Source organism: Rhynchophorus ferrugineus, unplaced genomic scaffold, assembly GCF_030347505.1.
Source record: "Rhynchophorus ferrugineus isolate W39M unplaced genomic scaffold, kcgeb_rfMv2 rfM10, whole genome shotgun sequence".
Lineage (NCBI taxonomy): Eukaryota > Metazoa > Arthropoda > Insecta > Coleoptera > Curculionidae > Rhynchophorus > Rhynchophorus ferrugineus.
Genome location: NW_027472589.1, coordinates 32,130,766 through 32,157,272, shown reverse-complemented (window position 1 = coordinate 32,157,272; position 26,507 = coordinate 32,130,766). Strand labels below are relative to the sequence as shown.

The following is a 26,507-nucleotide window of genomic DNA, read 5'->3' as shown; positions in this document are numbered from 1 at the left end:
GCTGATCATCTAGAACTAACACTCAAACCAAATGAAACTGATATTGTGTATAAGTTATTAAAGTTGATATTAATCCACAGACATTACCGGGTTGCGACTTACTAATGGGGCAATTACCGGCAAAGAGAATTATAATACTCACTGACTTGATCAACTTGATCAATGCAACATTTCAGCTAAAATAAGTCCCAGACTTTTTGGACGATGACTGATATTATAATGATATATACCTATATACCTCTCATTGCGATCAGATATATCTAAAATATTTGAAAAACTCAAATATTTAAACAACCTAATAACTATACATGGATTTGGGTTTGTTAACAAACATTCGACCAAGTACATAGAATACCCGATGAAATTTAAAAATTCTGTGAAGGTAAAACACAAAGACTCAAAAGAATCAAACCATATGATCTTATGTAGTGCAATACAGTGAGGTGCATTTAACAGAAAAATAGCAGTGTTAACATATAGACATTATTATACTAGAGACTCAGATAGGTCGTCCTACATATATAGATAGAGTTGAGTCATTGTAAAGTTGAGTAATTGTAGGTTAGTCGGCAACGACTAATAACAATGTAATAAATAAAAAAATATACTAATAAATTTTAAAGAAATAGATGGTCCAAGGTCATTAATAACAAGAAGTAGAATTTACAGTATAATAGAGAAATAAATATCCTGAATATATTGTAAAAGAAATAATCACAAGTAATATTATCACTACATAGTATAAAACAAAGTCGCCTTTTCTGTCCCTATATCCCTATGTGCGCTTAAATCTTTAAAACTACGCAACGGATTTTGATGCGGTTTTTTTCAATAGATAGAGTGATTCAAGAGGATGGTTTATATATACATGCATAATATACTAAGGCAACATTGCTAATTTTAGAGGTTTCTAACGCGATGTCGTAAATTAACCTATTTTTTTAGGCTTATTTAGCAATTAGCAAAAACGCTGCCTAACCCTACGAGTTAGATCAAATTAATGTACTAGAGTATTGTACACCATAAAAAGGTCTACAAAAAAGTCCGCGATGGTATATGTTTATCTTTTAGGGATAACCCACATTAACCATTTTTATTGTTTACTTTTTACGTGAGAAAATGGCTTATTTACGAAGCTATTTTAAGCAATACGGCATTAATCCTTATCGAATTAAGTACCTTAAATACAGTGTGCAATTAATATAGATCAATATGGTTCCTTACAGCATGTAAATTAAACAAATATTTTCGGAGATATTACAAATTTAAAATTTGCGTTTAAAAATGTGTAATGTAATAAAAATTGTATGAATTTAGATATTCCAAAGATAGCAGGAAATCTTCATAGTAAGTATAGGGGAAGAGGAATTGTTTTACTCCAAATTTAATGCGTGCAGGCCAAGGGCAGTAATGAATGAACCAAAAATACTGGATCGATTTTAATCATGTTTTCATTGAGTGACATAGGCATATATATTTTATGCCCGTGCAAAGTCGGAGAGGGCCGCTATGTTTTTTTATACAACGTTCATATTTTTTCTGTAGTGTATTTAATTTAGTATCAGCATTGCACCCGTGCGAAGCCGGGGCGGGTCGCTAGTTACGAATAATGCAATAATAAATTATTATGTTTTACTTTCATATACACTTATATTTCAACGCATCTTTTCAAAATTAAAATATTTACATAACTTTACAATAATTCTCTAAACTTCCTGAAAAAGAAAAACGACAGTGTGATTTAATCACATCCCGGAAAGCTAATAGAAAACCGCCAACCGCATTGACGTGACACTACGGACCTTCTACCCGTCGTCATCTCTACGCCCGACATGCAAAAAACCAGGAATATCAAAATAAAAATCCAATCGAGAAAGAGACAAATTTATTCATGAAAATACCTGCTGAGGGAAAACGGTTACAGCGACGGAAAAAAATCGAAAACATCGTTGACCGGGAATTGAAGGTAATTGGGAGCCTGGACCCGGCCAGCGCCGTTCCCGCGTCCTTTTAACGACTGAAGTGGGAATACCGAAATAACTTGAACTTTTTCTTCCTGGTTTAATTCTAGTTGAGGAGGATAACGCTTTTATCGTTCGCCTCTCTTTCGCTCGTTCTCGCCGCCGTTTCCTTCTTTTTCGTGTTAATAAGTTTTCACCCTAACAATCTCGGTTGATATAAGTTTTTATTTAATTTAATGATTGGATAGCTTCTGAAGTGGCATTCGAAGAAAAATCAACTTGGAAGATATGATACAACCTGAGGAAGAACTGTATTTTGAGGTGGAGAAGATGATAAAGGAAATGAAGCACTTAGCGTGGCAAAATATTCCAGAAATCAGACGGAAACTAAACGGTAATATGTTAACTATCCTAAAATAACTCTAGAACTAATATCAACTTATAATAATAAATAATGTATATCTGTGCATGTGCAGTTCACCTACATGCACCAATAACATTAAATAATACTATTATTCCATATAGCAACAACGCTATATCTCGGAATGAATCTTGATGCAAAACTTCGCTGGAAGGAACATATAAAGAAGAAAAGAAAAGAACTGGAATTGAAATATAGGAAAATGTACTGGCTAACTGAAAGAAAATCACAATTATCAGTACATAATAAATTGCTATTGTATAAGCAAATACTGAAACCTATATGGACATACGGATTTCAATTATGGGGATGTTTTGCAAAGAATAACATAAACAAAATAAAAAAAATTCAGAACAAAGTCCTGAGAGGTATTGTGGGCGCACCCTAATACTCTAGGACTGATTACCTATATCGAGACCTTCAGATACCCACAGTATACCCTCTAGTTATATACCTAGATTTAAGTTATCATAAAGGCAAATTGTAGGTTAGTTATAAATAATACTTACAATATTCATTTGTTGGTCTTGAATCTCCTTATAGACTTCGACGACTTTCATCAAGGACACACCTGTAACAAGGAAAAAAACGTGAGGTTCGTCTCTAGTTCGCGGACCGGTCGAGAGAGGTCGTCGAGAAAAACGTGGGCGAGAATTTATTTCCGTTTTGTCACCGGAATATAAACAACAATACAAGAAAAGAGGCGCTATATCAAAGTAAATAATGTAACTGCTTAAGGGGTCCGGAAGAATTTATGGCCATAAAATCCGGGGCGAATTTTTAAAAACGACATTTTCAGGCTCTTCCGGAAAAACCGCTCTCGGGTCGTCGTAGTTTAAGGATGGTCTCTGTTCGCGTTGTTGTGTCACGGAAAGGAGTAGAATTAGTTATAAATTTGTCTCACAACACTCTCTCGTCGTAAGCTTTATAATGTATTTTACAGAGTCTTAAAATACATTTTGAGCCCAAATTAAATTCCGCTCATATAATAAAGTATCAAATAGTGTTGGGAACTATCGATTGCAATTGACTACGAACTGTTTAGTAATTGACTACTTTTTACTATCGACTGTTTCAGCCGCTATTTTTGGCTCGACTGATTTTGTTACTATTTACTGTTGACTGTTTCAGTCGTATACTTTTAGTTAATATTTTCGGTTCTACTTGTTTCATTCGACAAAAACGTTGTGGCTCTCTCATCCTAGCCGCGATTGTGGCAAAAATGTACATAGATTTATAACTAAAATATATAGTTTTATGTTTTTTTTGCAGTTTGTTTCTAAATAACAATATATTGTATATAAATATTAAGCAATTTGGTACAATATTTTTCAAGATTGTTAATGTAATAGGGTAAAAAGATTAAAATTATTACCGTTGGAAAATATAAACATATAAATAGTTGCACCAAGCAATTATCTCCGTCCTTTCCTCTCTCACAATTTATACAGGAAAGGATCTTCGTCTGACATCACGAACTGAAAAAAACAGTCGAACCGTATATTTGACTGAAAATAGTTATTACTATCAAATATATTAGCTGTTATTTAGTGTATATTTAGCAACATGCAGTTCATTGATATATGATTTATTTGTATTTCTAGAGGATTTGAATTTTTTTAAAATATTTTTAGTCTCCTTTTTATCACCTAGGGTTTATCTGGACAGGACCTACAGTTCAACGAGGGCCCCGAACCACGGTCCTCGGCATTAAGCCTACGGACTGGCCAGTGACCAACTTAGAGATCATCCCTGAAGACATCCGTTTTTACCGCCTGGTCACTGGCCTCTCTGGGATAGTTAGTCTTTGTCGCATTTTCCACTGTTGCATATAAAGACGTTTACAATTACAGTCACCGACAAAAGTACATCCATGTCCCAGCAGGATTCGAACCCGCGACTATCGCAACAGTAGGAGGACCGTCCTGTCGCCTTGACCACTGCACTAACAAAGCCGGCTAAGGTTGATTTGTCAAATACACAAAATAAAGACACTGTGCGACTACATCACTGGAGAGCCGGAGGTATGAAAGTAAGGACAAATAACAGATTTATTTATTTTCGATGGAATTATATAATACATACTGAGTTATTCTGTTTATTTTTAAATTTTTGGATATAATTTTAAGGAATTCTGTCGTTTTGATTCTAAATTTTATAAAATTCAAGTTAAAAATTATTGAAAGTGATGAAAAGTGATGTTTTCTATTTGAATGCTCTACCACAGTGCACTCTTTTGAAAAGGATTCTACTGTAGTGCAGATATAGTGTTTTGAAAGTAAATAATGATAAATTTCTTTCTAGGGAATATAGAAACTTAAGGGAATCATTTTAATGAAATTTGTTGTTATGACGTCAATTCTATAACATTAGAGGTAGAAATAATTTGTTTCAATGCAAAAAAAGTGAACAAAACCTCTCCAGGACGTGACGGTTCACATAGAATGAATTCTATTTGAAAATGTTTTTTGAAAGTAAACAATGCTAAATTCGAGGAAATCATTTATGAGCTCCTATATCAAGGTTCTGAACAGGAAGAGGGTTTCTTAAGAAAGATGCAATACTAGTTAGTATAAATATAATATTTTCTTTTAAAGGAGGTTATGTGGGAGTTCAGAACTAAACATTTCTCCGCAAATTCATTTAAAACTGATAGATTTGTGCCTTTAACTTCATACAGATAGGAACTAGACAGTGTAACACTAAAGAGACCTGTCCTGACCTAATGTCCTGTTGTAAATCGCTTAATTTAATATGGTCTCGGTATAAGCAAATTTTTTACAGTATCTGGGTGTATCCATAATACCTCCCTGGACTTGAAATAGTTGTTGTACTTCTCGTAGAACATTCTCACATCTGAATTCTATAGGCCCATATAGATTTTAATGTCAGCTTGTACAGCAGCAACTTATACGTAGAGATAATTTAGATTTTCCTCATTGACTAATACATTATTTTTTATTTTAGTTTTAGCTGTTAATTTTTCATTTTGATGTTCTTCTTCCAAAGAAGCTTTGCGTCAAGATTCATCTAATATTATGATGTTATTACTATATGGGATAATAGTATTATTCACATATGAACAATTTGGTTGTAGGTGAAATAAATATGCAGTGATTTATTCTCGTTGACTTTTATTCTTCAGATTTGGGTCCCCTTATTTATATTAATACTTGCGTGTTGCAGTTTTCTGGTTGCTTCTTCGCGCTACGTCCTTGAATTAGCAAGCTTTTTACTCTTTTTTTCAAGCAGACTTTCTATAATTTCTGTGGTTCTATGCACCGGTGGATTGTTTTTTTTTTCATGAGTCAAACTTATGTACAGGTATTATATTTTTTCAGTACATTGGATATTATTGGTAGCAGAGAAGTTGGTCGATAATATTCCACTTCATTTCGTAGTTTTCCAAGTTTCCGAATGGTAATATCTTCAGCCATTTTCGAAATATCTGGTGAGTTTTATAATTGCCCTCCTTGGTAGATTTTTCTTTGATAAATTTAACAAAATAACCGGTATTGTTTATTTTGGTGGATAAGAAAAAGAGTCGCTAGGATTTGAAATGATTTTATTTTCATATAAAAAAAAATTCACAGGAAAATTACAACAGGCAAGTGAATATAAATAATTGGACCCAGACATCCAAAATAAATAATAACGAGAGTAAATCTGTGCATGCACAATTCCTGTATAATCAGACGGCTCAACCATCAATAACAATAAATAATATCATTCCATATAGTGACAAGGGTACTAAGCCTTGTCTTCGGAATGAAACTTGATACAAAACATAGCTGGAAGGAACATGTAAAAAAAATGGAAGGAACTGGAGAATCACAATTATCAGTACATAATAAACTACTATTATAAAAGCAAGTATTGAAATCTATGTAGAATGGAATACAATTATGGGGATGTTCCGCGAAAACTAATACAAATACAATACAAGTTTTCCAGAACAAAGTCCTGAGAAGTATTGTAGGTACACCGAGATACTATAGGGCTGATTACTTACATCGAGACATCCAGTCACCCAGGAAATCAAGAGAATTCCAAGGCGACATGAGGACAGACTTATGTCAATATCGAAGTAATACAACTCTTGGATAACACCAGAACAGGACATAGACTCAAAAGAGTCAAACCATTTACGCGCTTAATAGAAAAATAATGGTGTTAATACATAAACATCATTACACCAGATACCGATAATATAAGATAAGGATCCTCCTAGATATATACCTAGATTTAAGTTAATGTGAAGATAAATTGTAGGTTAGTCGGCAGCGACTAGTAAAATGCAATAAATAAATTTAAAAATGAAAAATGCAATTGAAAAATTGTTCATATTTGTTAAACTTAGTTAATGACGATGTTCTTTTAAGTTTTAGATAAAATATTTCAATAAAATCATTGTTTATTTTTCGCTATAAACATTAGTATAACAAAATCCGGATATTTATTATTTTCGTGTCGAATATACGCAAAAAAGTCTCGTTTGTTGGATTTTTTATGTTGGCCCGATAGAAGAGGGTTCGTACCAAAATTCCAAGCAAACCGGTTTAGTAGAACCTGAGATATCATATCAACCGACAGGAAAAAAGTAGTTTCAAGAAAAACACGTTTAAAGTTTTTTTTTTGAATGCGATATCACTATTTAATTTTATCATTATTTAATTTAAATTTTGAAATAGTCTCTTGAAGGTATATTCATAAAAGTCCAAGTTTCGAAAATAAGAAAAAAACGCAGTTCTAGGCTAGAACACCACCATAAAAAAAGAACTCTTGTCTAGTCGAATACCTAACATTGTTAAACAACCCAGAACCACAAGTAGAACAAAAAATATATGTTTTATTCAAGAATTTCAAAAGAAAACCATCCGACCTGATGCCCGTCTCGAACACCGCCTATATAACGTCATAAAACAATCCGAAATACGTCTGGAACAGTATTAAGACTCGAACGACCGCCCTAAAACTAACACAGTGGCCCTTTTTTCCGCAGAGCAAAATATAATATGAGATAGAGAAAATTATAAATCTCCTCGGAACGTATTACGCGAACGAATAGCGTGAGAATCAGAACACGTGCAAACAAAGAGCCGTTCCCGTAGGGTTTTATCGCGGCGCCCCCGAGGAATATTTATCCCGAACGGTCCGGGCTTAAGCCCGCGGAGTACCTTGCAACGCAATAAAAATAAAATATTTTCACGGTCTCATTATTTAATTGGATGTTATGTTAATTTGGGCTTTATTTCTGTCTTTTCGCTTTTAATTACATCATCACTACATAGTATAAAACAAAGTCGCCTTTTCTGTCCCTATATCCCTATGTGCGCTTAAATCTTTAAAACTACGCAACGGATTTTGATGCGGTTTTTTTCAATAGATAGAGTGATTCAAGAGGAAGGTTTATATGTATAATACATGCATAATATACTAAGGCAACATTGCTAATTTTAGAGGTTTCTAACGTGATGTCGTAAATTAACCTATTTTTTTAGGCTTATTTAGCAAAAACGCTGCCTAACCCTACGAGTTAGATCAAATTAATGTACTACAGTATTGTACACCATAAAAAGGTCTACAAAAAAGTCCGCGATGGTATATGTTTATCTTTTAGGGATAACCTACATTAACCATTTTTATTGTTTACTTTTTACGTGAGAAAATGGCTTATTTACGAAGCTATTTTAAGCAATACGGCATTAATCCTTATCGAATTATGTACGTTAAATACAGTGTGCAATTAATATAGATCAATATGGTTCCTTACAGCATGTAAATTAAACAAATATTTTCGGAGATATTACAAATTAAAAATTTGCATTTAAAAATGTGTAATGTAATAAAAATTGTATGAATTTAGATATTCCAAAGATAGCAGGAAATCTTCATAGTAAGTATAGGGGAAGAGCAATTGTTTTACTCCAAATTTAATGCGTGCAGGCCAAGGGCAGTAATGAATGAACCAAAAATACTGGATCGATTTTAATCATGTTTTCATTGAGTGACATAGGCATATATATTTTATGCCCGTGCAAAGTCGGAGAGGGCCGCTATGTTTTTTTATACAACGTTCATATTTTTTCTGTAGTGTATTTAATTTAGTATCAGCATTGCACCCGTGCGAAGCCGGGGCGTGTCGCTAGTACACATATATATAATATATTACCGTTCGGACATTTCCTTTGTTCCCGTAATATCCTGTAAATTTTTTTTTAAACAATTGGAATGTTAATCTTCCGTCATCTTTTGTTAATGGAAATAATTGAATATACAGGGGACGGACAATATATAGTCGATTATAATAACAGTGAACTCACGTCATCAAGATGTTTATTGTACGGCCCGCCGCAATTTATAAATTCGTTTCAGAGTCAGACAATATTTTCCTTTTGATTTTATTTCAGTCAAAAAGCCTTAGCGCCCAAGTCCAAAAAGTCGTCTGCTTGTCAGACGTCTGCAAAATTCTTCAAATTATTAGTTATAATAACTACAGGTTATAAACCAGCAAACGTTGCTTTAGAAGCCAGGCACAACATGTTGTGTCTCTAATCAGATACTTCGAACAGGATCGATTATCCGGGCCTCCTTTTGCTAGTAAAAAGCGCAAGAGGGGTAAACATTTTTAGTGATAAATATTAAGTGGCTGCAGTTTTTATTGAAAACATTTTAGCATGTTGCAGCTGCACTGAATGCATTAGTATGGAGACAGTCACTAAAATATCAAAAAAAAAAGAAAAACAATATTGGATTCGCCGAAAAGAAACCGTTCCCATAAGAAGCAGGTGATAAATAGAAATCAGCTTGATGTTAGCTCTATCACAAATATATGAAATGTATAAAAACAGTGAGCATTTTCTTTCAGTATAAACATAATCTAAATAATACAATTATTTCATAGGATACTGTTAATCGGGAAAGAAAAATTGATGGAAAAAGGTAAATTTTGGAATAATAATTGATTAGGTTTTATTAGTCATAACATCCAGACATTGCAGATAGATTGTTCTTCATGCTGGAAAGAGAAATGGTTAATAACACCTTCGGTTTGGATGAGCTCGATTGGACACAAGAAGAAATTGACAAATGATGGAATCGTAAACAAGTGTCCAATAGCACAGTTATTCGCTTGAATGAAACTTTCTGAATGTGATTAAATATAGTTTTATCAAGAAATATATACAGTGGTAGTAATAGATCCAACTTAGGAGAAATACAGTGCTATCAAACTGTCTTTACAAGCACTACACAGAACGAAACAAGAACTAAATGTAAAAGGTAAATGTTCTCTAATGAAAGTAAAATTAATTACCTGGATATACAATTGTTAATTAGATGGATTATGTCTTTGGGGAATACCACTATAAAAAAAAACGCGCCTAGAACTCTACCTCATAGTTGGTGTGGAATGTAAATATAATAAAACTTAACCTAAAAACTATTCTGACTGTATAATTAATTGTAGTTTAAGTCTTTCGATAATGTATGCATTGGACGTACTATAATTTTAAAATAAATTATATTTGATAACATTTTTCTTTCATTATTTTATTTGGATTATAATTTGGTTATGTCAAAGCCAAAATGAACTAAACTCAGAATTCAGATGGCGTGACTTGAGTGTTTTATTAAACGGACTATGGTATATTCTGTTACATGTTTGCAACACTGCTTCCATGTAAATAGTGCGACGCGTATGTATGGCTCAGTTTACGTGCCAAGTATTGTAGGTTATATTACACACTTTGTTCTGTAACGGTTAAAACAAACGATCGGTGAAATGTATCATATTTTAGACTTGGAAAGTATGTAAGTCACTGGTGTTTGCTTAGTTGAAGCGTATGTGACGAATACAGCTGAATTCTTTAACGTTTCAAAGGAGACAGGGTTCAGTAATGTACTGGTTATAACAGCATACACAAAACATAATAAAACATCATCAATGAAGAAGAATAGTGGGCAAAAACCAAAGTTAACTGACAAGTGCCGACGGACATTAAAAAGGTTTGTAGCCAGACAATATACCAGGTCTACCGGAAAGTAAGTATCGCTTTTTCTAACACATGTTGCTAGGCTAAGGATGCAATGTTATGATTTCGCACATATGTCCGTATGAAAGAACCCATTAGCGACCGAATATGAGCAATGGGGAAAATCCAAAAGGCGGAAAGAAGGGAGCCATATCAATTGAATGATAGATAAATGAAAAGTGGATTTATTTTGAAAAGATCCTAAGCGCAAAATATCATGGCTGACACCTTGTAAAGCTGGCCGATCATTTTTAATAATACAAAGGTTTGTGTTTGGTGGGACCAGAGCGGCGTGGTGTATTGAGAACTGTGGAAACCTAGGGAAACAATGATAGAAATAGTGTTCAATAGCGATAACAATTGATGAATTTGAACCATGCATTGATCGAAAGACGTCCATTACGCAAAACCGGTCAAGGAACTATTGAAATCACTTGGATGGGACATACTATTATACCCGCCGTACTCTCTAGACCTTGCTTCATCCGACTATCAACTTTTTGCAGCAATGGAATACGCGTTTGCAGAACAGTACTTGAAAATGACTCGATGAATGGTTTTGCTCAAAGAACAAACAGTTTTTTGGGATTGCGTCCATAAATTGCCTGAAGGATGGGCAATTTACTTTGATTTTATTATTTTTATACTATGAGTAAATAATTTTTTCTGTTTTCTTGAAAATCATTCAAATTTTTCCGAAAAATAAAACGGTAATGACTCTTCGGTACACCTGGTAAAATCCAGTGCATACCAGGGTACCAGCACGTAATTCCTGCTTCTATATACAAATAATTTCACGAAAACAACGAATTATATATCGCATAACACTCAAGTAATATTCTCCGTTAAAAGCCTGATCTTGAACAATAATTGTACAGAACAAAATACCGAAAGCACAACATTTTGTTACTCTCGAATCTTTAAAGAAACTACGGAGCGAATTGTGTAAAAACCGTGTAATAAGCGTAACAATTCATTTTTATTCCCAGTTTAAAAATTCTCGTTAATTAAAAATTATTCCTCCGCCAGAAACCATTCTCAAGAAAAATAATCCCGACCATTATACGGAGTTTCTTGAGAGTTTAAACTGGAAAGAGCTTGTAATGGGAGCTGGCCGAGAAAATGAATAATTAATTGGAAAGTAACCACTAGAGCGTTCCGCGAGAATATTAAACGTTTAGGTCGACTATTTGCCGTTTCTCTTTGCCTACTTTGCTTTAATGGAGACCGGAGTTGGAGTAGTGGATCCTTTTTATTAACGAAATTTTGCCTTTAAATTTTATTATGTTAGACTAGTTATGAAGGTCGGTGTTCTGTACACCTTATGAGGATAATTATGATTATGATTTCATCTTTTTCTAAATAATGGGCCCTTTTATTAAGAAATTATTAAGAAAATTAAAACAATGTTTATTCGTCAAAATATTTTTGTATCGATATCTAAAATTTTCTCATCTGTCTGGCAACATGGAGATACAGTGCCGAAAGGAAGATATAGATTTGGCAACGGTCCAATCACCGATCTGTTCTGGTGATGCTGGAGAAGCAGATGAAAGCTCAATTATACTGCACCCATCTGAACAAATGTAATCAGTAATGAAAAGGAGCTATGTCGAGTAGTACACCTTTCACAAATTTTGCAACGTGTTAACTTGTCATGTAAGAGGATTATTTTGCGTCTGTAACTCGCTATTTCTTCGTCGGTATGTCATTCAATTTGTTCAATTGACGTTGGTAGATATCTGCAGTAGCAGTTTTCGTAACTCATAGTACCCTGCATCTTGCTGATCCCACCATAGGGCATAGCAAAACTTTATGGCCACAAATATTCCGCTTTGGTGACTCTGTTTCATTTACCCATGACATTTTGCGCATTATATATTAAGCGAACATTTCATTGACAGCTAGAGTATGTAATCGAATGCTCTTAATTTTTTACGTTCATTTCCTCAAAATGTCCCATACGCACTTTCAACTGCTGAAATCACACCTCACAGACAGATATTTTATTGTCAAACAGGGTGACCTACACCCAACATATTCGGGTGATCTGCAGAGCAGTGTTATGGGCCCATTGTTATATCTATTGTAAACAGCTGACCTACCGACCTCAAGATACACTACTGTTGCAAAATATGCTGACGATACAATGGTTTTATCATCACACGACGATCCAAATCTGCCACAAGAAACCTCCATCTTAACAAAGTTGAATTGTGGTTGAACACGTGGCGTATCAAAGCAAATGAGACAATATCTTTGTAGAAGAACTTTTTCATCAATAAAATTTAATAAACATGAACTTCCGCAAGCAGACAACGTTATATATCTGGGAATGCATTTTGATCGACGTTTGACGTGGAAAAAACATATAGTGACAAAACGCAAACAGCTTCGGCTTAAACTAAACCAAATGTATTGGCTGATAGGGCGTAAAGCTAAATTATCATTGGATAAAAAGGTTTTGTTGTACAAGTCAATACTTAGGTCTATTTAGACCTAGGGTATTGAACTGTTGAAATTAGTAGTTGGGTTAATTATTTAACAATTTTTTAACATCGATAGTTTGCGTTTTCACCAATAGATATCGCTAATCAAGTACATCCAAGCACCTAATATATTTCACAACCTCCATTATACATTAAGCCAATTAAAATGAATTATCAGCATGGAGAACTTCACATTTAGCAATAGCAATCACCAATAAATATCGTTTATCCAAATACGCTAATTAGAGATTCTGTAACAATAAAAATGATTTCTTTTCTTCTATTTTGTTTCCAAACTGCGTCATTTATGTAGCTATTTAATTCTATTTCTTTAATTTTAAGAAATATTTAAAAGAAATAGAAATATCGATTGTTTTTAAAAAGTACATGATAATGTTGACCTAGGTAAAACTGAAAAAGCAATTGATCGGAATCGGCTTCAGGATCCATTACAATGACAGGTAATGAAAGAATAATGCCTAAACCATAATGGGAAACGAAACTAAATAATCATAACAGATCGCTATAAAAAGATGTTATAGATATATATATATATTCGTTAGGAAAAACTGTCATTTGACAATATAAAAAAGTAAATAAAAATTCACAGACAACAGACCCTACCCACCCTCTATATTCAACAAACATTGTCCTTTCGCAGAGGGAGAAAAATATTTTCAACGCACTGTATCTGTATGCTTCCTGAAAGATGTTAGGTACAGAAGTCAGAGGTTATGCAAAATGTGCAAAAGAGAATAGACTTGAATGATATTATTTTATGTACAAATCATTAACGGTACTTAATTTTATCTAATATATATTACTTTGGTCTTCAGCATACCAAATACAGAAATTACAGTTAATATATACATGTATAGAGAGGCTAGATAGAGAGATATATCTAATAAGAAAACTACCGAGTACATGAAATGGGGCACAAGAAAAAATGGTTGCAAAGTGAGACGAGAAGCTAGAAGGAATAACGAAGAGGTGAGAAATTATTATTAGAAAATAAATGAAGAAATGTGCGTTCATCAGAAGACAACATTTTGAAATATAAATGTTCTTGGAGCTAGAACTCATGTTTCGGATTTTATTTAAAATAAAATCATAATTTCATAACAACATATCAACCCCCACATTGTCTGAACTAATTTACCCATTAAATTACGCATCACATCTAATATATCGTTTTACATAAACGAAATTATTCCCTGCCCAACCCAATATTTACTATCAAATTGTAAACAGACACAATGATTATCCTTAATAACATTTGTCGTCATTAACTAAAACGCCTGTCAATCGAAATGTTTAATTTAATTCGACTTGAAGGACCCTCTCCGCGTAGGGGGAGCGCGGGGGTCGGTCCGCAATGGCAACGGTGACACCGAGCGAAACGGTTGACCACAAAGGCCCAGACAGATTGGAAATTGTGCGGAAAAATTTCAATTAAAATACGGATCGGGAACGAATTGAAAGGTGTTTGTTTTTGGCCGGTGTTGTGTTTTTTTCCCTATAGATTGCAGCTTGTGTCCATAATATTAATTTGTTTGAGAACATATTTCGTGGATTTAATTATTTGCTGTTGTTGAATAAAAGTTTTTTGGCGATTTTTAATTAATATTAAAAAATTCGTATTAATATTAAGTATTCTCCATCGATTGCCGCTTCTTTTTGGAGTCTTGTAGGCCATTTACGGATTCCATCTCGTAAGAACGACGTATCTTTTGAGGTTATTAAGGAACAGGTCTGGAAAATACGGCGGGATAAGTAGCGCCTCCCATTTTAGTGTTTCCAAGTATATTTTCATCGGTTTTGCAACAAGTGGTCAAGCGTTGTCATGCTAAAGAGCAACATTGTGGTGTCTTTGCTCGTATTTCTATCGTTTCTCGCGCGGTACTCCGCTCAAATGCACCAATCTTAGCAGAGGATGATCCTCATTGATGACTTCATCAAGCAATACCTTCAAGTCCTCGTCTTCATCTTTCTTTTTTTTTCTTCCCGCAATGCTCTTTTTCTGCGGCGCCAAAATCGCCACTTTCGAAACATCGGAACCTCTATTCACAAGCTGAAATCGATAGAGCATGGTTACCATAAGCTTCACATAGCATTAGGTGACTTTCATTCGTCTCTTTCCTCAAATTTGAATTAAAAAGTAAAACTTCCCGCAAATAGGATTTACTCGGTTCAAATTCAAACAACTGAATATACTGAAAACATGTTTTACTCATACTCCACCGAACGCTTCAAGATGAAGTTGATTACAAATGTACCCGATGCGATTTAATATACAGTAACATTATTTGTTTAAAATCCTTCAAATTTATTTTATAGGCTCGATTTATTATCTATTTGTAGCTGTTGACTATCAACTAATAACAGGTCAATTGAAAAGTCCCCAACCTGACTTATAGATGGCGCTACTATATATGTCAGTCCTTACCCTCAAGAGATGCGTGTATAAATTTGGCAGCTATCGAATCATTAGTTTGTGAATTATAGCATTTTAAGTGAAGCAACTATTGTTATTGTGAATAAAATGGATAAAAAGGAATTTCGCATGTTGATAAAATATTGCTATTTGAAGGGAAAAATACAGTTGAGGCGAAGACTTGGCTTGACGCCGAGTTTTCGGACACTGTCCCAGGAAAATCAACCATCAAGGATTGGTATGATAGGTTTAGACGTAGTGAAATGAGTACCGAAGATGGTGAACGCAATGGACGCTGAAAATAGGTTGTTACCGACTACAACATTAAAAATCTCCACAAAATAAATTTGAATGACCGAAATTGAAATTGAATGAAATAACAAACACTCTAAAGATATCATCTGAACATGTACATCATATCATTCACGAATATTTGTGTATGAGAAAGCTCTACGTAAAGTGTGCAAAGAAGCGCGAACTAACTTTGGCCAAATACAACGACGAGTTGATGATTCAGAACAATGTTTGAAGATAATCAAGCGTAATAAACCCTAGTTTTTTCGTCGATATATGATTTATCATTTCATCATTTCACTCTGAAGTCCAATCGAACAGTCATCCGAGTGGACTGGACACTGGAATAGCAAAATTAAGCGAGTGAACCTTCCAATTCGAACCGTTTCAACATGTGTGACATGCGATAGAAAATAGATTCTGTTACGATATTCCTAAGTGCAATATTCATGGCCATAGTAATGCTGTATATGTATATGGCGTGATCAGCAAGTCGTAGTGTGTTATGAGCTTCTAAAACCGAAGAAAATTGTTACTGCAGGTACCTAACGACATCAATTTAGCGAATGAAGGACACACTGTTGTCGCTCGAATGGGATGTTCTGCTGTATCGATGAAGGAGTGCCAAAATAGAGCCAGGATTGAATTGATGTCAAACCAACATCGTTATTACGACACAGTATCATCATGTTGATCGAAAGGTGATAAAATATTAGATAATATTAAAAAATTAATATAGGAGTTATCTGAAATGTATAAAATTGATTGAAACAAATGATAATTAGAAGTAGTAAAGTCTTCATAATACTACAGGTGAAGGGATTATAATAATCTTCGTGCTACATCAACCAATAAGTCTGCGCTTTATTAAAAACTAAAAAAAAAATACTTATATGTACAAATAAACGACAATTAATGGTCGATCGCAAACAATACTAATCCGCGTTTGATTCTGACGCCCGTAAAAAACATCTCGATTATTTTCTAATGGCGGACATCGATTGCCCATCGGTCTCCGTCGCTTCGGAATCGAATTTGCGCCCCAATATGATTGTTGCCATGTTGATTTACGGCATTTAAGCGTCGCATTTGAGGTTTATTAATTAATAAAATAACGTCGAATGAGGCTCTAATTGCGACCGTTTCGTATACAAACGCTCGCCGATATGACAAAACGAAATTATGTATGCATGTACTTTTCAAAAATGGTTATAGTGTGGTTCTCTTTCTTTTTTCGCACATATTCACGTAATGGTACATGATATGAATGTAATGTAATTGAACATAACTAAAAACATGTTAACTTTTAACAGAACCTTCTGAACTGATTGCATTACATTGATTTTTTTATATAGGAGATATAGAGTATAGCGAATAGACGATATATTAGAAAATATAAGTGCATTTCAATATATACATATATATATATATTTCAATATATATATATATATATATATATATATATATATATATCATTAAGAGGCTGTAATTTCAAGTAGTGTCATTTGGTGGAGGTATGGACACAACATTTTCAGCGTTGAAGATTTTGCGGAAAGTTTTTCTTTTTTTACTTTACTTCCAAGAATGTGGCGGCTGAAAGTCATCGATAACTGGGTGATGCTTATGACAATCAGGCTTCGTGGGATTTCAATATGTAAATACGGGTTTTGATGTTTTGACACCGATTAAAGAGCACATGTTTAAAACCCGGTAAAAACTGCTCTGCTGCTACTTGAACACCGTAAGGTTCCTGAAAGATCGGTAAAAGTTGCGGCTACCGATAGACAATACTTTGAGTAAATAGAACCTTCTGAACTGATTGCATTACATTGATTTTTTTTGTATAGGAGCTATATAGTATAGAGAATAGACGATATATTAGAAAATATAAGTGCATTTCAAAACGTTGAAACCAGAATTTACATGTTGAAATCGATGGGGCATGATTGCCACAGCACTCGATGATCTTCAGTCACCTTTTTCTTCAAATTAATGTAACAAGTTAAACTTCCGCAGAGGCATTAATGAAACAAACAACGCAAAAAAAATAAAACAAAGCAAAGGCCGAAATGAAACCTACTTAAAAGTTATGCTTCAACATGAAGTTGATTATAAATGTACCAGATGTTCTTTAAAACACCACAATTGTATTTTTTTTTCGCAAATCACGAAAGTAATGCAAAATATAATTTTGGATTTACCGAAAAGGAACAGTCCTCATACGAAGCTGGTATCAAGATCTGCTTGATGTTAGCTCTATCAGAGATCAAATATATGAAACTTACAAAAACGGTGAATAGTTTTTTTCAATATAAAAATAATTTAATACAATTGTTTCAGAAGAAAGTGTAACTCTTTGATGAATGAGGAATGAATATTATAGAATGGGACCAATATACTCAATGGTCACTCGTGGCAAGACGATAGTAAAAATAATGCTAAAGAGACAACAAAAGTTGATGGAAGAATATAAATGTTGAAATAATAATTGATTAGATTTTATTAGTCATAACACTTATTAATCATTCGTTGCACATAAATGGATCTTCATGCTGGAAACAGGAATGGTTAATAACGCTATTGGTTTGGATGAACTTGGATCAGACACATTAAAGAAGAAATTAACAAATAATGGAGTCGTGAACAAGTGTTAGATATCTAGGAAAATAGATAGATTAATATCTTAGATTAGATTAATATTTATATTAGATATATAATAGATTAATTATTTACTTGAATGAAATAATTTCTGAATATAGGATTATGATTAAATGATGACAATTTCCGAGACAGGATGACGAGAGGGGAATGACTAAAGGTGAATTGACTATAGTCAAAATACGATAACAGCAGAAAATGTCATTGTAGAGTGTGAAAGATGTACGTGAAAGATGTAATTGTTCAACATGTACATGAGAATCTGCTTAAATTGCGAGGAGAGAAATAATACTAAGTATTTTGCAGATATGGCAAGTAAAATAAGAACAATGCGGTGATTAAAAGAAGTTTTATCAAGAATGATGTCTACAAATAGTAACGGAACAAACTAAGTAGAAATACAGTTATATCAAAATAATTTTACAAGAAAACAGTGTACCGAAGGAAAATAGAACTAAGCGTAAAGGTTAATTCGCTCTAAAATGAAATTAAAATATATTACTGGGATATATATTGTTAATTAGGTGGATTAGGTCTCCAAGGTATACTACTACATAAAAAAAATGCACCTAGAACTCTAACTCATAGGTGGTGTGGAAAAGAGTTGAATCTAAATATATTAAAACATAACCCTAACCTACAAACCATTATAACTGTATAGTTAAATGCAGTTTTAAGTCCTCCGATAATATATGTATTAGATGCAGTATAGTGTTAACAGTATATCTGTTTAATTATTTAATATAAATTAGAATTTTGTGAAGCTAAAATGATTTAAAACTCAGTGTTGACTCGGCGACATTGCGACGTTTCGACGACAAAATTAAGATTATCTGAGTTCACTGTTTTACCGAACGGACTATACAAACTAAATATTCAGTTGCAGTATTCACTTTTAGATTTTATTTTCCGTTATTCAGCGAGTCGCTACAGCAAAAAGGTTGATAAACGGCGCTCCAAGGCACATCCCCTTTATCAGCCTCCCGAGATAAGGCACTAAAACGCTAACACTATTCGCGTCTAAGAATTAAAAACGGTTACAAAGGACCTCTCCCCCGGCTCGGGAGCTCATTTATTTTTTACCGTTTAATTTCGGCGGTCTTGTTTACTCCCGCTCCTCCGCTATCTTTACGCGTAGCGGCAGGAGATAAAAGTTAACCCGACGCTTCTATAGACGCGCACAATCTCTATTTGCCCTCTGAAATGACATACTCGCTTTCTGCGAGCGATAACGTCTCGATTTCGGGGGGTTAAAACCCTCCGGCTCCGGGCTTCAGGGGATGACGCAAAGGCAAAGGCGCGTATTACCACTATCTGGAATTTAATCGACGGGACTCTTATTCCGGCGACGGTGTAGTCGTTGGGGCTGATGTGGCGAGAAGTGTGACCCGTTTTGATCTGTGACGTCTCAGTGTAGTGAAGAAATTTGCTTCCATTAATTTATTCGAAGGTACGAAATTAAACAACAAATAATATAGTTTAAATATATAGAAAACTACTTTGTTTTAAGGGAAATATGTAGCGACTTGTTCGAAAGACTGTACGAGCGATACTATCCATCTAATCCTATTATAATGAAACTACAGCTGAAGAAACATTATCGGGACATTATCGATTTATATACATGAAGTTGAAGAATTTGCGGAAAGTTTTTCTATTTTTACTTTACTTCCAAGAAAGTGGCGGCTGAAAGTCATCGATAACTGGATGATGCTTATGACAATCAGGCTTCAATGTTTTGACACCGATTGAAAAGCACATGTTGAAAACCCGGTGAAAACTGCTCTGCTGCTACTTGAAGGTTCCTGAAAGATCGGTAAAAGTTGCGGCTACCGATGGACAATACTTTGAGTGAAATATATTTTACCGATTTCTCACAATAATGTTATACATATGTATCAAAAGGAACGAGACGATGAGCTTAATAACAAAAGCATTGTTACTTCTAGAGAATGCATCTAGTCACCCTCCTGAAAAATAATTGGGAAACCAGAAGTGGTAAATTTTTGTATGTAATAAATTGTAATTTTGTCACGTATCTACCTTCAAACTCCATTAGTCCAACCAACTATCAGACTTTAAGACAAACAAACAACCAGAATATAAGACTTACTAAACTATACTACCGAAAGTTTCTATCTACCGAAGACACCTGAAGCTTTGAAACAGGTGACACTTGGAGAAGCTGTTTTCAGTATGCATACGGTCTGTTTTTCTTCTGGAGTGCATCCATGGATGTTGCGAACTTATCGAAACGGTGATAAAAACGGAACGAAAATAAACAAACCAATGATAATAAATTATATAATTAACAAAATTGCGGTAATTAATGTTCACATCTAAGAATTAGGCGTCTACTGTATTAAAATACCATAAAACATTTGGAGTCATTATTTCATTCCCTTTTTATAAATCCAAAGTAATACTAAAATATAAAATAACAATGAGAACAATTCTTTCCAACATATACATCCTTTTTTTCCCTCTTGGATACAGGACAGGACGAAACCAAAGACAGTGTGGAGTCACCAAACCACTTGTAAAACAATTCCATATAAGTTACACCAGGGAAATTTGAGTAAAAACAGAGCAGTTTAGAAGATTATCAAAGGTAAACTAGCTTTATATTATAATAATATTAGACCGCGAGTGATATCTGTACAGTCGCTCCAACAACTCTCCATTTCTTTTCTACCTTATTAGTGTATATATATATATATATATATATATATATATATATATATATATAATGCTTGCATATATTATTGCAAAACATATAAATTAAATAAAACTATAATAAATTATGTAAATACTTAATTGTTTAATTTGAAGACTTGTTAGTTTCAAATATTACTGACAATGTTCCGCTTATATGTACCTTAAAAAATTTAGCCCAATTTTGTTCATACTATTTGATATTGAAATACCCGGAATTTAAAGTGGTAAAAAATAATCCTAACATCGCATATTTATTGAATATCGGTCTTATTCTAACAAAAATGTAATAAATATTATACATAAAAAGTTCAATATCCAACACAATGTCAAATTTTATCAGCAGAAAAAAGCAATTTAAAGACCATTTTTTTCTAAAAGACACAGGTTTGTTATTTTAAAAGTGTATTTGAGACAGTAAACAATTAATTTAAGAACTGGCAAACATTCAGTAATGTAATAGAAAATATTTAAATGCCTTATTTGAAATATTAAGTTTAAATAAGGTATTTGTTTGTTATATTATTAATAATTTCCACAAACGAGAATTAACAATGTTGAAAAAACACTAATTACATACGGTTTTGGCGCTTTTTCAAGATCAACATGACCGGAATTACAATATCTAGCTGTTGGAATTTACCAGCTTAAACAAAGTTAATTTTGCACTTAAAGACATTTTAGCCACAGTTGCGTTCTTTCTATGTACCAGTTAAGTGGGTAAACTTAAAGATGTTGATGCTATTGCTGGATGAGACAGTTGCGACTTATTTGACGATATCTGATTTTTTGCTCTAACTACTGAAAATATATTTTTAAAAAATATGGTTTCGGTCTTAGAACTTCCAAAATTATAAATTTTAAGGTCAAAAAGCAGTGGCACTTTTAGAATCATCGAACGAACACTGTTATGCGTATCTGTGATCAGCCAAAAATTAGCGACCCAATAGCCTTTTGGGCTTTTTGAGGTTAGGGTTTCTATAGATTCTTTACATAAATCTACACATAGTACTAATAATTAACTTATAAGAATAAGCATAAGTGTGATAAATAGAATCAACTTATAATTATTAGAGCGCTTTAAGAGTAGAAATATGATTCCTGTGTAGAAGACAAGGACTCAGGAATGACGTTAAATTATCTAAATTTTTCAAACTCAGGCAAGCCTCCGTCTTTAATTTGTATATTTCCTGAATTCAATCAAAATATGTTTAACTCTTAGTGTTGTGTTATACTCGGTACAAACCGGAGGCGGTGGAAACTTCAGAAGAAACTCATGTCCTTTTACAATGTCCTACAATGTCTACTAATGGCTTCGCCTAAAGTGTAGTTGGAAAATTTATAGAATAAACTATTACATCGCTTTAAAAGGAATAACTCGAACGAACAAACAGAGCGAAGAAATCAACCAAGAACAATTAATCCAGATAAAAACCATCTCTCCCAAACCCGGCAGACCTTAAAATTCGGACAGATTAGCTCCAAACCGCCACCAAGAAAATTGTTCAGCACCCGACGCCCTTGCAACTAAACGAACCAAAAGGGGAAATGCACGAACTAAGTAAGGTATAATGAATTCACATTGTGTTGCCCGAACAGCACGACGAATCTATCCAGATTCGCGCTACGACTACCGCCCGTGGGGGAAGGGGGAACGTTGCCTTTTCAATCACGCTCTTTATGGCTGCGTGCCGCTGAAAGGATCTCAAAAAGCCGGATTGCGAATTTAAAGAACTGCCTGGGCTTATTTCGTACGAAATGATCGAAATAAAAACGTTTCGCGGGCTGAACCCTCACTCTGCGGAATCTCGTGCGTTGAGAAAATCTATCTTTATCGGGAAGGTCTAGCCGGGGGTTCATCGCGTAGGGAGAAAGAGTGATTAATTAATGACTCATTCGCGAACTTAATTAAGTTGTCTCTGTTTCTGGTGGGAATTTCTCTTCTAAATTTAAGTGTTATTCGTCGTTTATTGCTTTTAAATCCCGAAAAGAGATAAATACTAGTCGGGCTCATAGAAAATTGCGTGGTATTCATGATGATGAGTGCCTCATTCCAAAATAATTCGATGTTTAAGATCAGAGTCGTCACATTGAGGTAAACTGACATATTTCATCTCGCAAATCGTAACAACACACAGTTAACTACTTCCAACTTTACCTCAAAACTATAAGTAGGGAGCAGAACGCGCAGATAGTGATGGAGAAGAAGAACTTAACAAGCCTTCAACATCTAACTGATTCAATAAACTGAAATTGAATTACTATGCAGAGGAACAGTGTTTATTGAATGTCGATTTTTCATTAAAATCGTCAAAATTGATACATATGGTGACCAGAATACACTTCACCTGAACATTGAAGAAGAAAGGAATCTACAAGGTCTTGCTATTGAGCAATATATTGAACCTTTTTCTCTTGAAAAACGCCTACTACCCCGACATAATAGTATATAGCATACTTATTTATGTACTGGTTAGTATTCTAAGTATTGAATGTTAACTTCATTAAATCAACAAAGTATTTCAAATTATCATATATATTGCTGTACATAATTGTAATACATAAAAATTAAAAAATGAGACATGATAACTGAAGATGAAAATATAATGGAATTCAGGAAATGCTTTGTCCGCAAGAATCTGGAAAAAATATAATACCGAACAACAAAGAAAGAAAGTTAAGCAAGTTCAGAGCAAGAGAAAGCACCGTGCTAAAATAAGATATCAACAATGCTAACAAATACGAATCAAAAATATGCCGCATTATTAATGACAATTTACAATAAAGTATGGAAGAAGAAACAAATCCCACAAGATTGACATATTATACTTACTGTTTCGATATCCAAAAAAAAAGAGTCGTTACCGGAGAAATTCCTCTTCTGGAGTAGGTATTTGAAGGGTGAATTTGAACTATTGATCAGGTGAATACAATAACAGATATAATTGAAACATCCTAAGAAGGTAAAAATGTATATCCAGTGATATTCATAGATGTAGTACAAGGCTTCGATAAGGTATGGTAAGACGAGCTTGTTAGAGCCGAAGCTACAGCTATAGAAACAACACAAAGAACTAGTTAAATCTTGCCTTACAACCATAATGATTGGAGCCAAACAAGAGGAAGCTTTCTCTATAATAAAAGAAGTTAAAGCAGGTGTACCATCAAGAAGTGTATTGAGACCAATTCCTTACCTACTCTATACATGTGGTATAATATAAATGGAAAATACTACGTTGGATACTTTGCTGATGATACTGCGAGCTGTCCAAGACAATAACAAAGAAGCAACATGAAAACTGTAACAGGTAAGTGATAATATAAATAATTTAAAAGTGAATCTGTGCATGTGTAGTTGACATTATAATCAGACCGCTCAAACACCAATAGCAATATAAAATACTATTATTCCATATAGCAATAACGCCAAGTATGTCGGAATGAAATTTGAAAAAGGAAAGAACTGACATTAATATAAAGAAAAATGTATTGGTTAATTGGAAGAAAATCACAATTATCCGAACATAAACTGCTATTATACAATCAAATGTTGAAACCTATATACACATACGGAGTTCAATTATGGGGATCTTGTGCGAAGGCTAATATAAATATAACACAAGTTATCCAGAGCAAAGTCCTGAGAAAAATTGTTGGTGCGCCCGGATATTACAGGACTGATTACTAACACCGCAATCTTCAGATACCGACTGTCACTTAGGAATTCAAGAGAATTGCAAAGAGGCATGAATAATACAACTGTGGGATAACACTAGAACATTATACTGAACATGAGTATTATTAATAGAAAAACAATAATGTTAATACATAAACCTCATAAATAATAATACATAAAGTGCCTCAAAAGTTACAAAAATAATAAGCCCTAACTACCCTCTTTTCAAATCACGCTGAAGGTCAAAGTTCACGGAAAAAGTCTGTTTCAAAATTTCTTTGACAGTTTAAACGTCGCATTAACTCTAAACCCGTATAATCCTATTTCCGAATTAACAATTTAATCTTTCATTATTGGTAGTCATTTCGGGCGAGGATAACAGACACCTGCAAAGTAAAAAATCCCTCCTAATATTTCATTTGAGCTTAGGTGAATGTTAATTCGGGATCCCGACCGAGGAACTTTTTTCCTCCACGAAAATATTTAATATAATGAAAAATTACGCCGTCACTTCGTGGGGGTTTTTGATAAGGCCCGAGTTAAAATTCGAGTCCGAGATAAGAACGCGCCAAAATTTAAAGGGGTCGCATCATTTACATTCCTGCCATTGCCCCGTGCGGTAGACGTAGCCGCCGCGGCTGGCTGTGCTTTTGTGAAAAAGTCTCTCGGTATTTTCCGTCCGTTTCCAGAAGAATTGAGGCTTTTTATTAAAAAATAAAAACGGGTCCTTTTGTTTTTCCCGTCATTGTTGTGGTAAGCATGGCCCTGCATATTTTGTGTTAAAAGTATAAATTGTTACATTGACATTAAGAAAAACTATTCCGACGTTAAAAATACGTAGTATACATGCAAATAACTGTTGAAGAACATAAACTGTCTAGTAGATTTGATGTATAATTAAGCCCATCAAATACTTCTAGAACCTTATGGGGATGTTGCTCGGTCATATCCCAATAGAAATTTATTAGTTTCAACGATTTACAACTGGTTATTTTGATATCCGTTGCGACGTAATTATATTTAATTATGGTTAAGAAATATGTTTTATTTTAGGAGCCTAATTTATTGGACCACTCAGCTGTTTTTGTAATATTTGTGACAGGGAAAAGAACTATGACTTGAGAAAATATAAAATGTCTTATCGTATCGAATGTCTGGTGAAGCCAGGCCAAGATTGGAAGGGCACGGAGCAAAACAGAAAGCACATGGCTAGCACAAAGGATGTATAATCGGTTCGTTATTGAGTATTCTGTATAATAGGGGTGCTGGTGCCAGGACTAAACGAAGCGTATAAGAAGTTATCCCTGGTAGAAAACCCCTTAACCATAAACTTCAAGAACCGTGTAATATTCGAGTGTTTTAGAATCCGTAACACTAGCAGGCAGAGTCGTTCAATCCCTGAAATTCTGAACGAATCGGGATACATAAAAGGGCTTCTTGAGAGCCACTCTTCTCACCTACCACCAAGAACCAGAGGGAGGGGCTTAAACGATAAAACACGATGCATCCACAGTGTGAAGTTGGGTGAGAAAAAGAACAAGAATGGATGAAGATCCGATAGGACTAGACCCAAGAGCCTATCTCTGTACATCAACCAAATATTAAGCCAGCATAAATGAGCGATGTCATCACCACGGAATGGTTCCAGAACAGTCTCCCTTGGATATTGATTGACATTGACACATTGTCTGGTCTTGCCTGCCGGATGAATAAATCAGTATTTTGTCGATAAAGGCTCTAATTTTGTTTAAACGAATATGGCCTTTATTTATAATTCCTAACATTAGTTCAAAGTTAACAGGTCAATTGAAAAGTCCCCGGCCTAC

The 26,507-nt window shown here is 34.1% G+C and overlaps 1 protein-coding gene across 1 annotated transcript in view; it reads right to left on the bottom strand.

Annotated features, from left to right (window-relative positions):
- IRSp53 (Insulin receptor substrate 53 kDa) overlaps positions 1–26,507 on the bottom strand; it is a 265,161-nt gene that overhangs the window by 39,722 nt on the left and 198,932 nt on the right. The window contains exon 6 of the mRNA XM_076415642.1: positions 2,892–2,953. Within this exon, the coding sequence (XP_076271757.1) occupies positions 2,892–2,953 (62 nt within the window). The remainder of the gene's footprint in view (positions 1–2,891; positions 2,954–26,507) is intronic.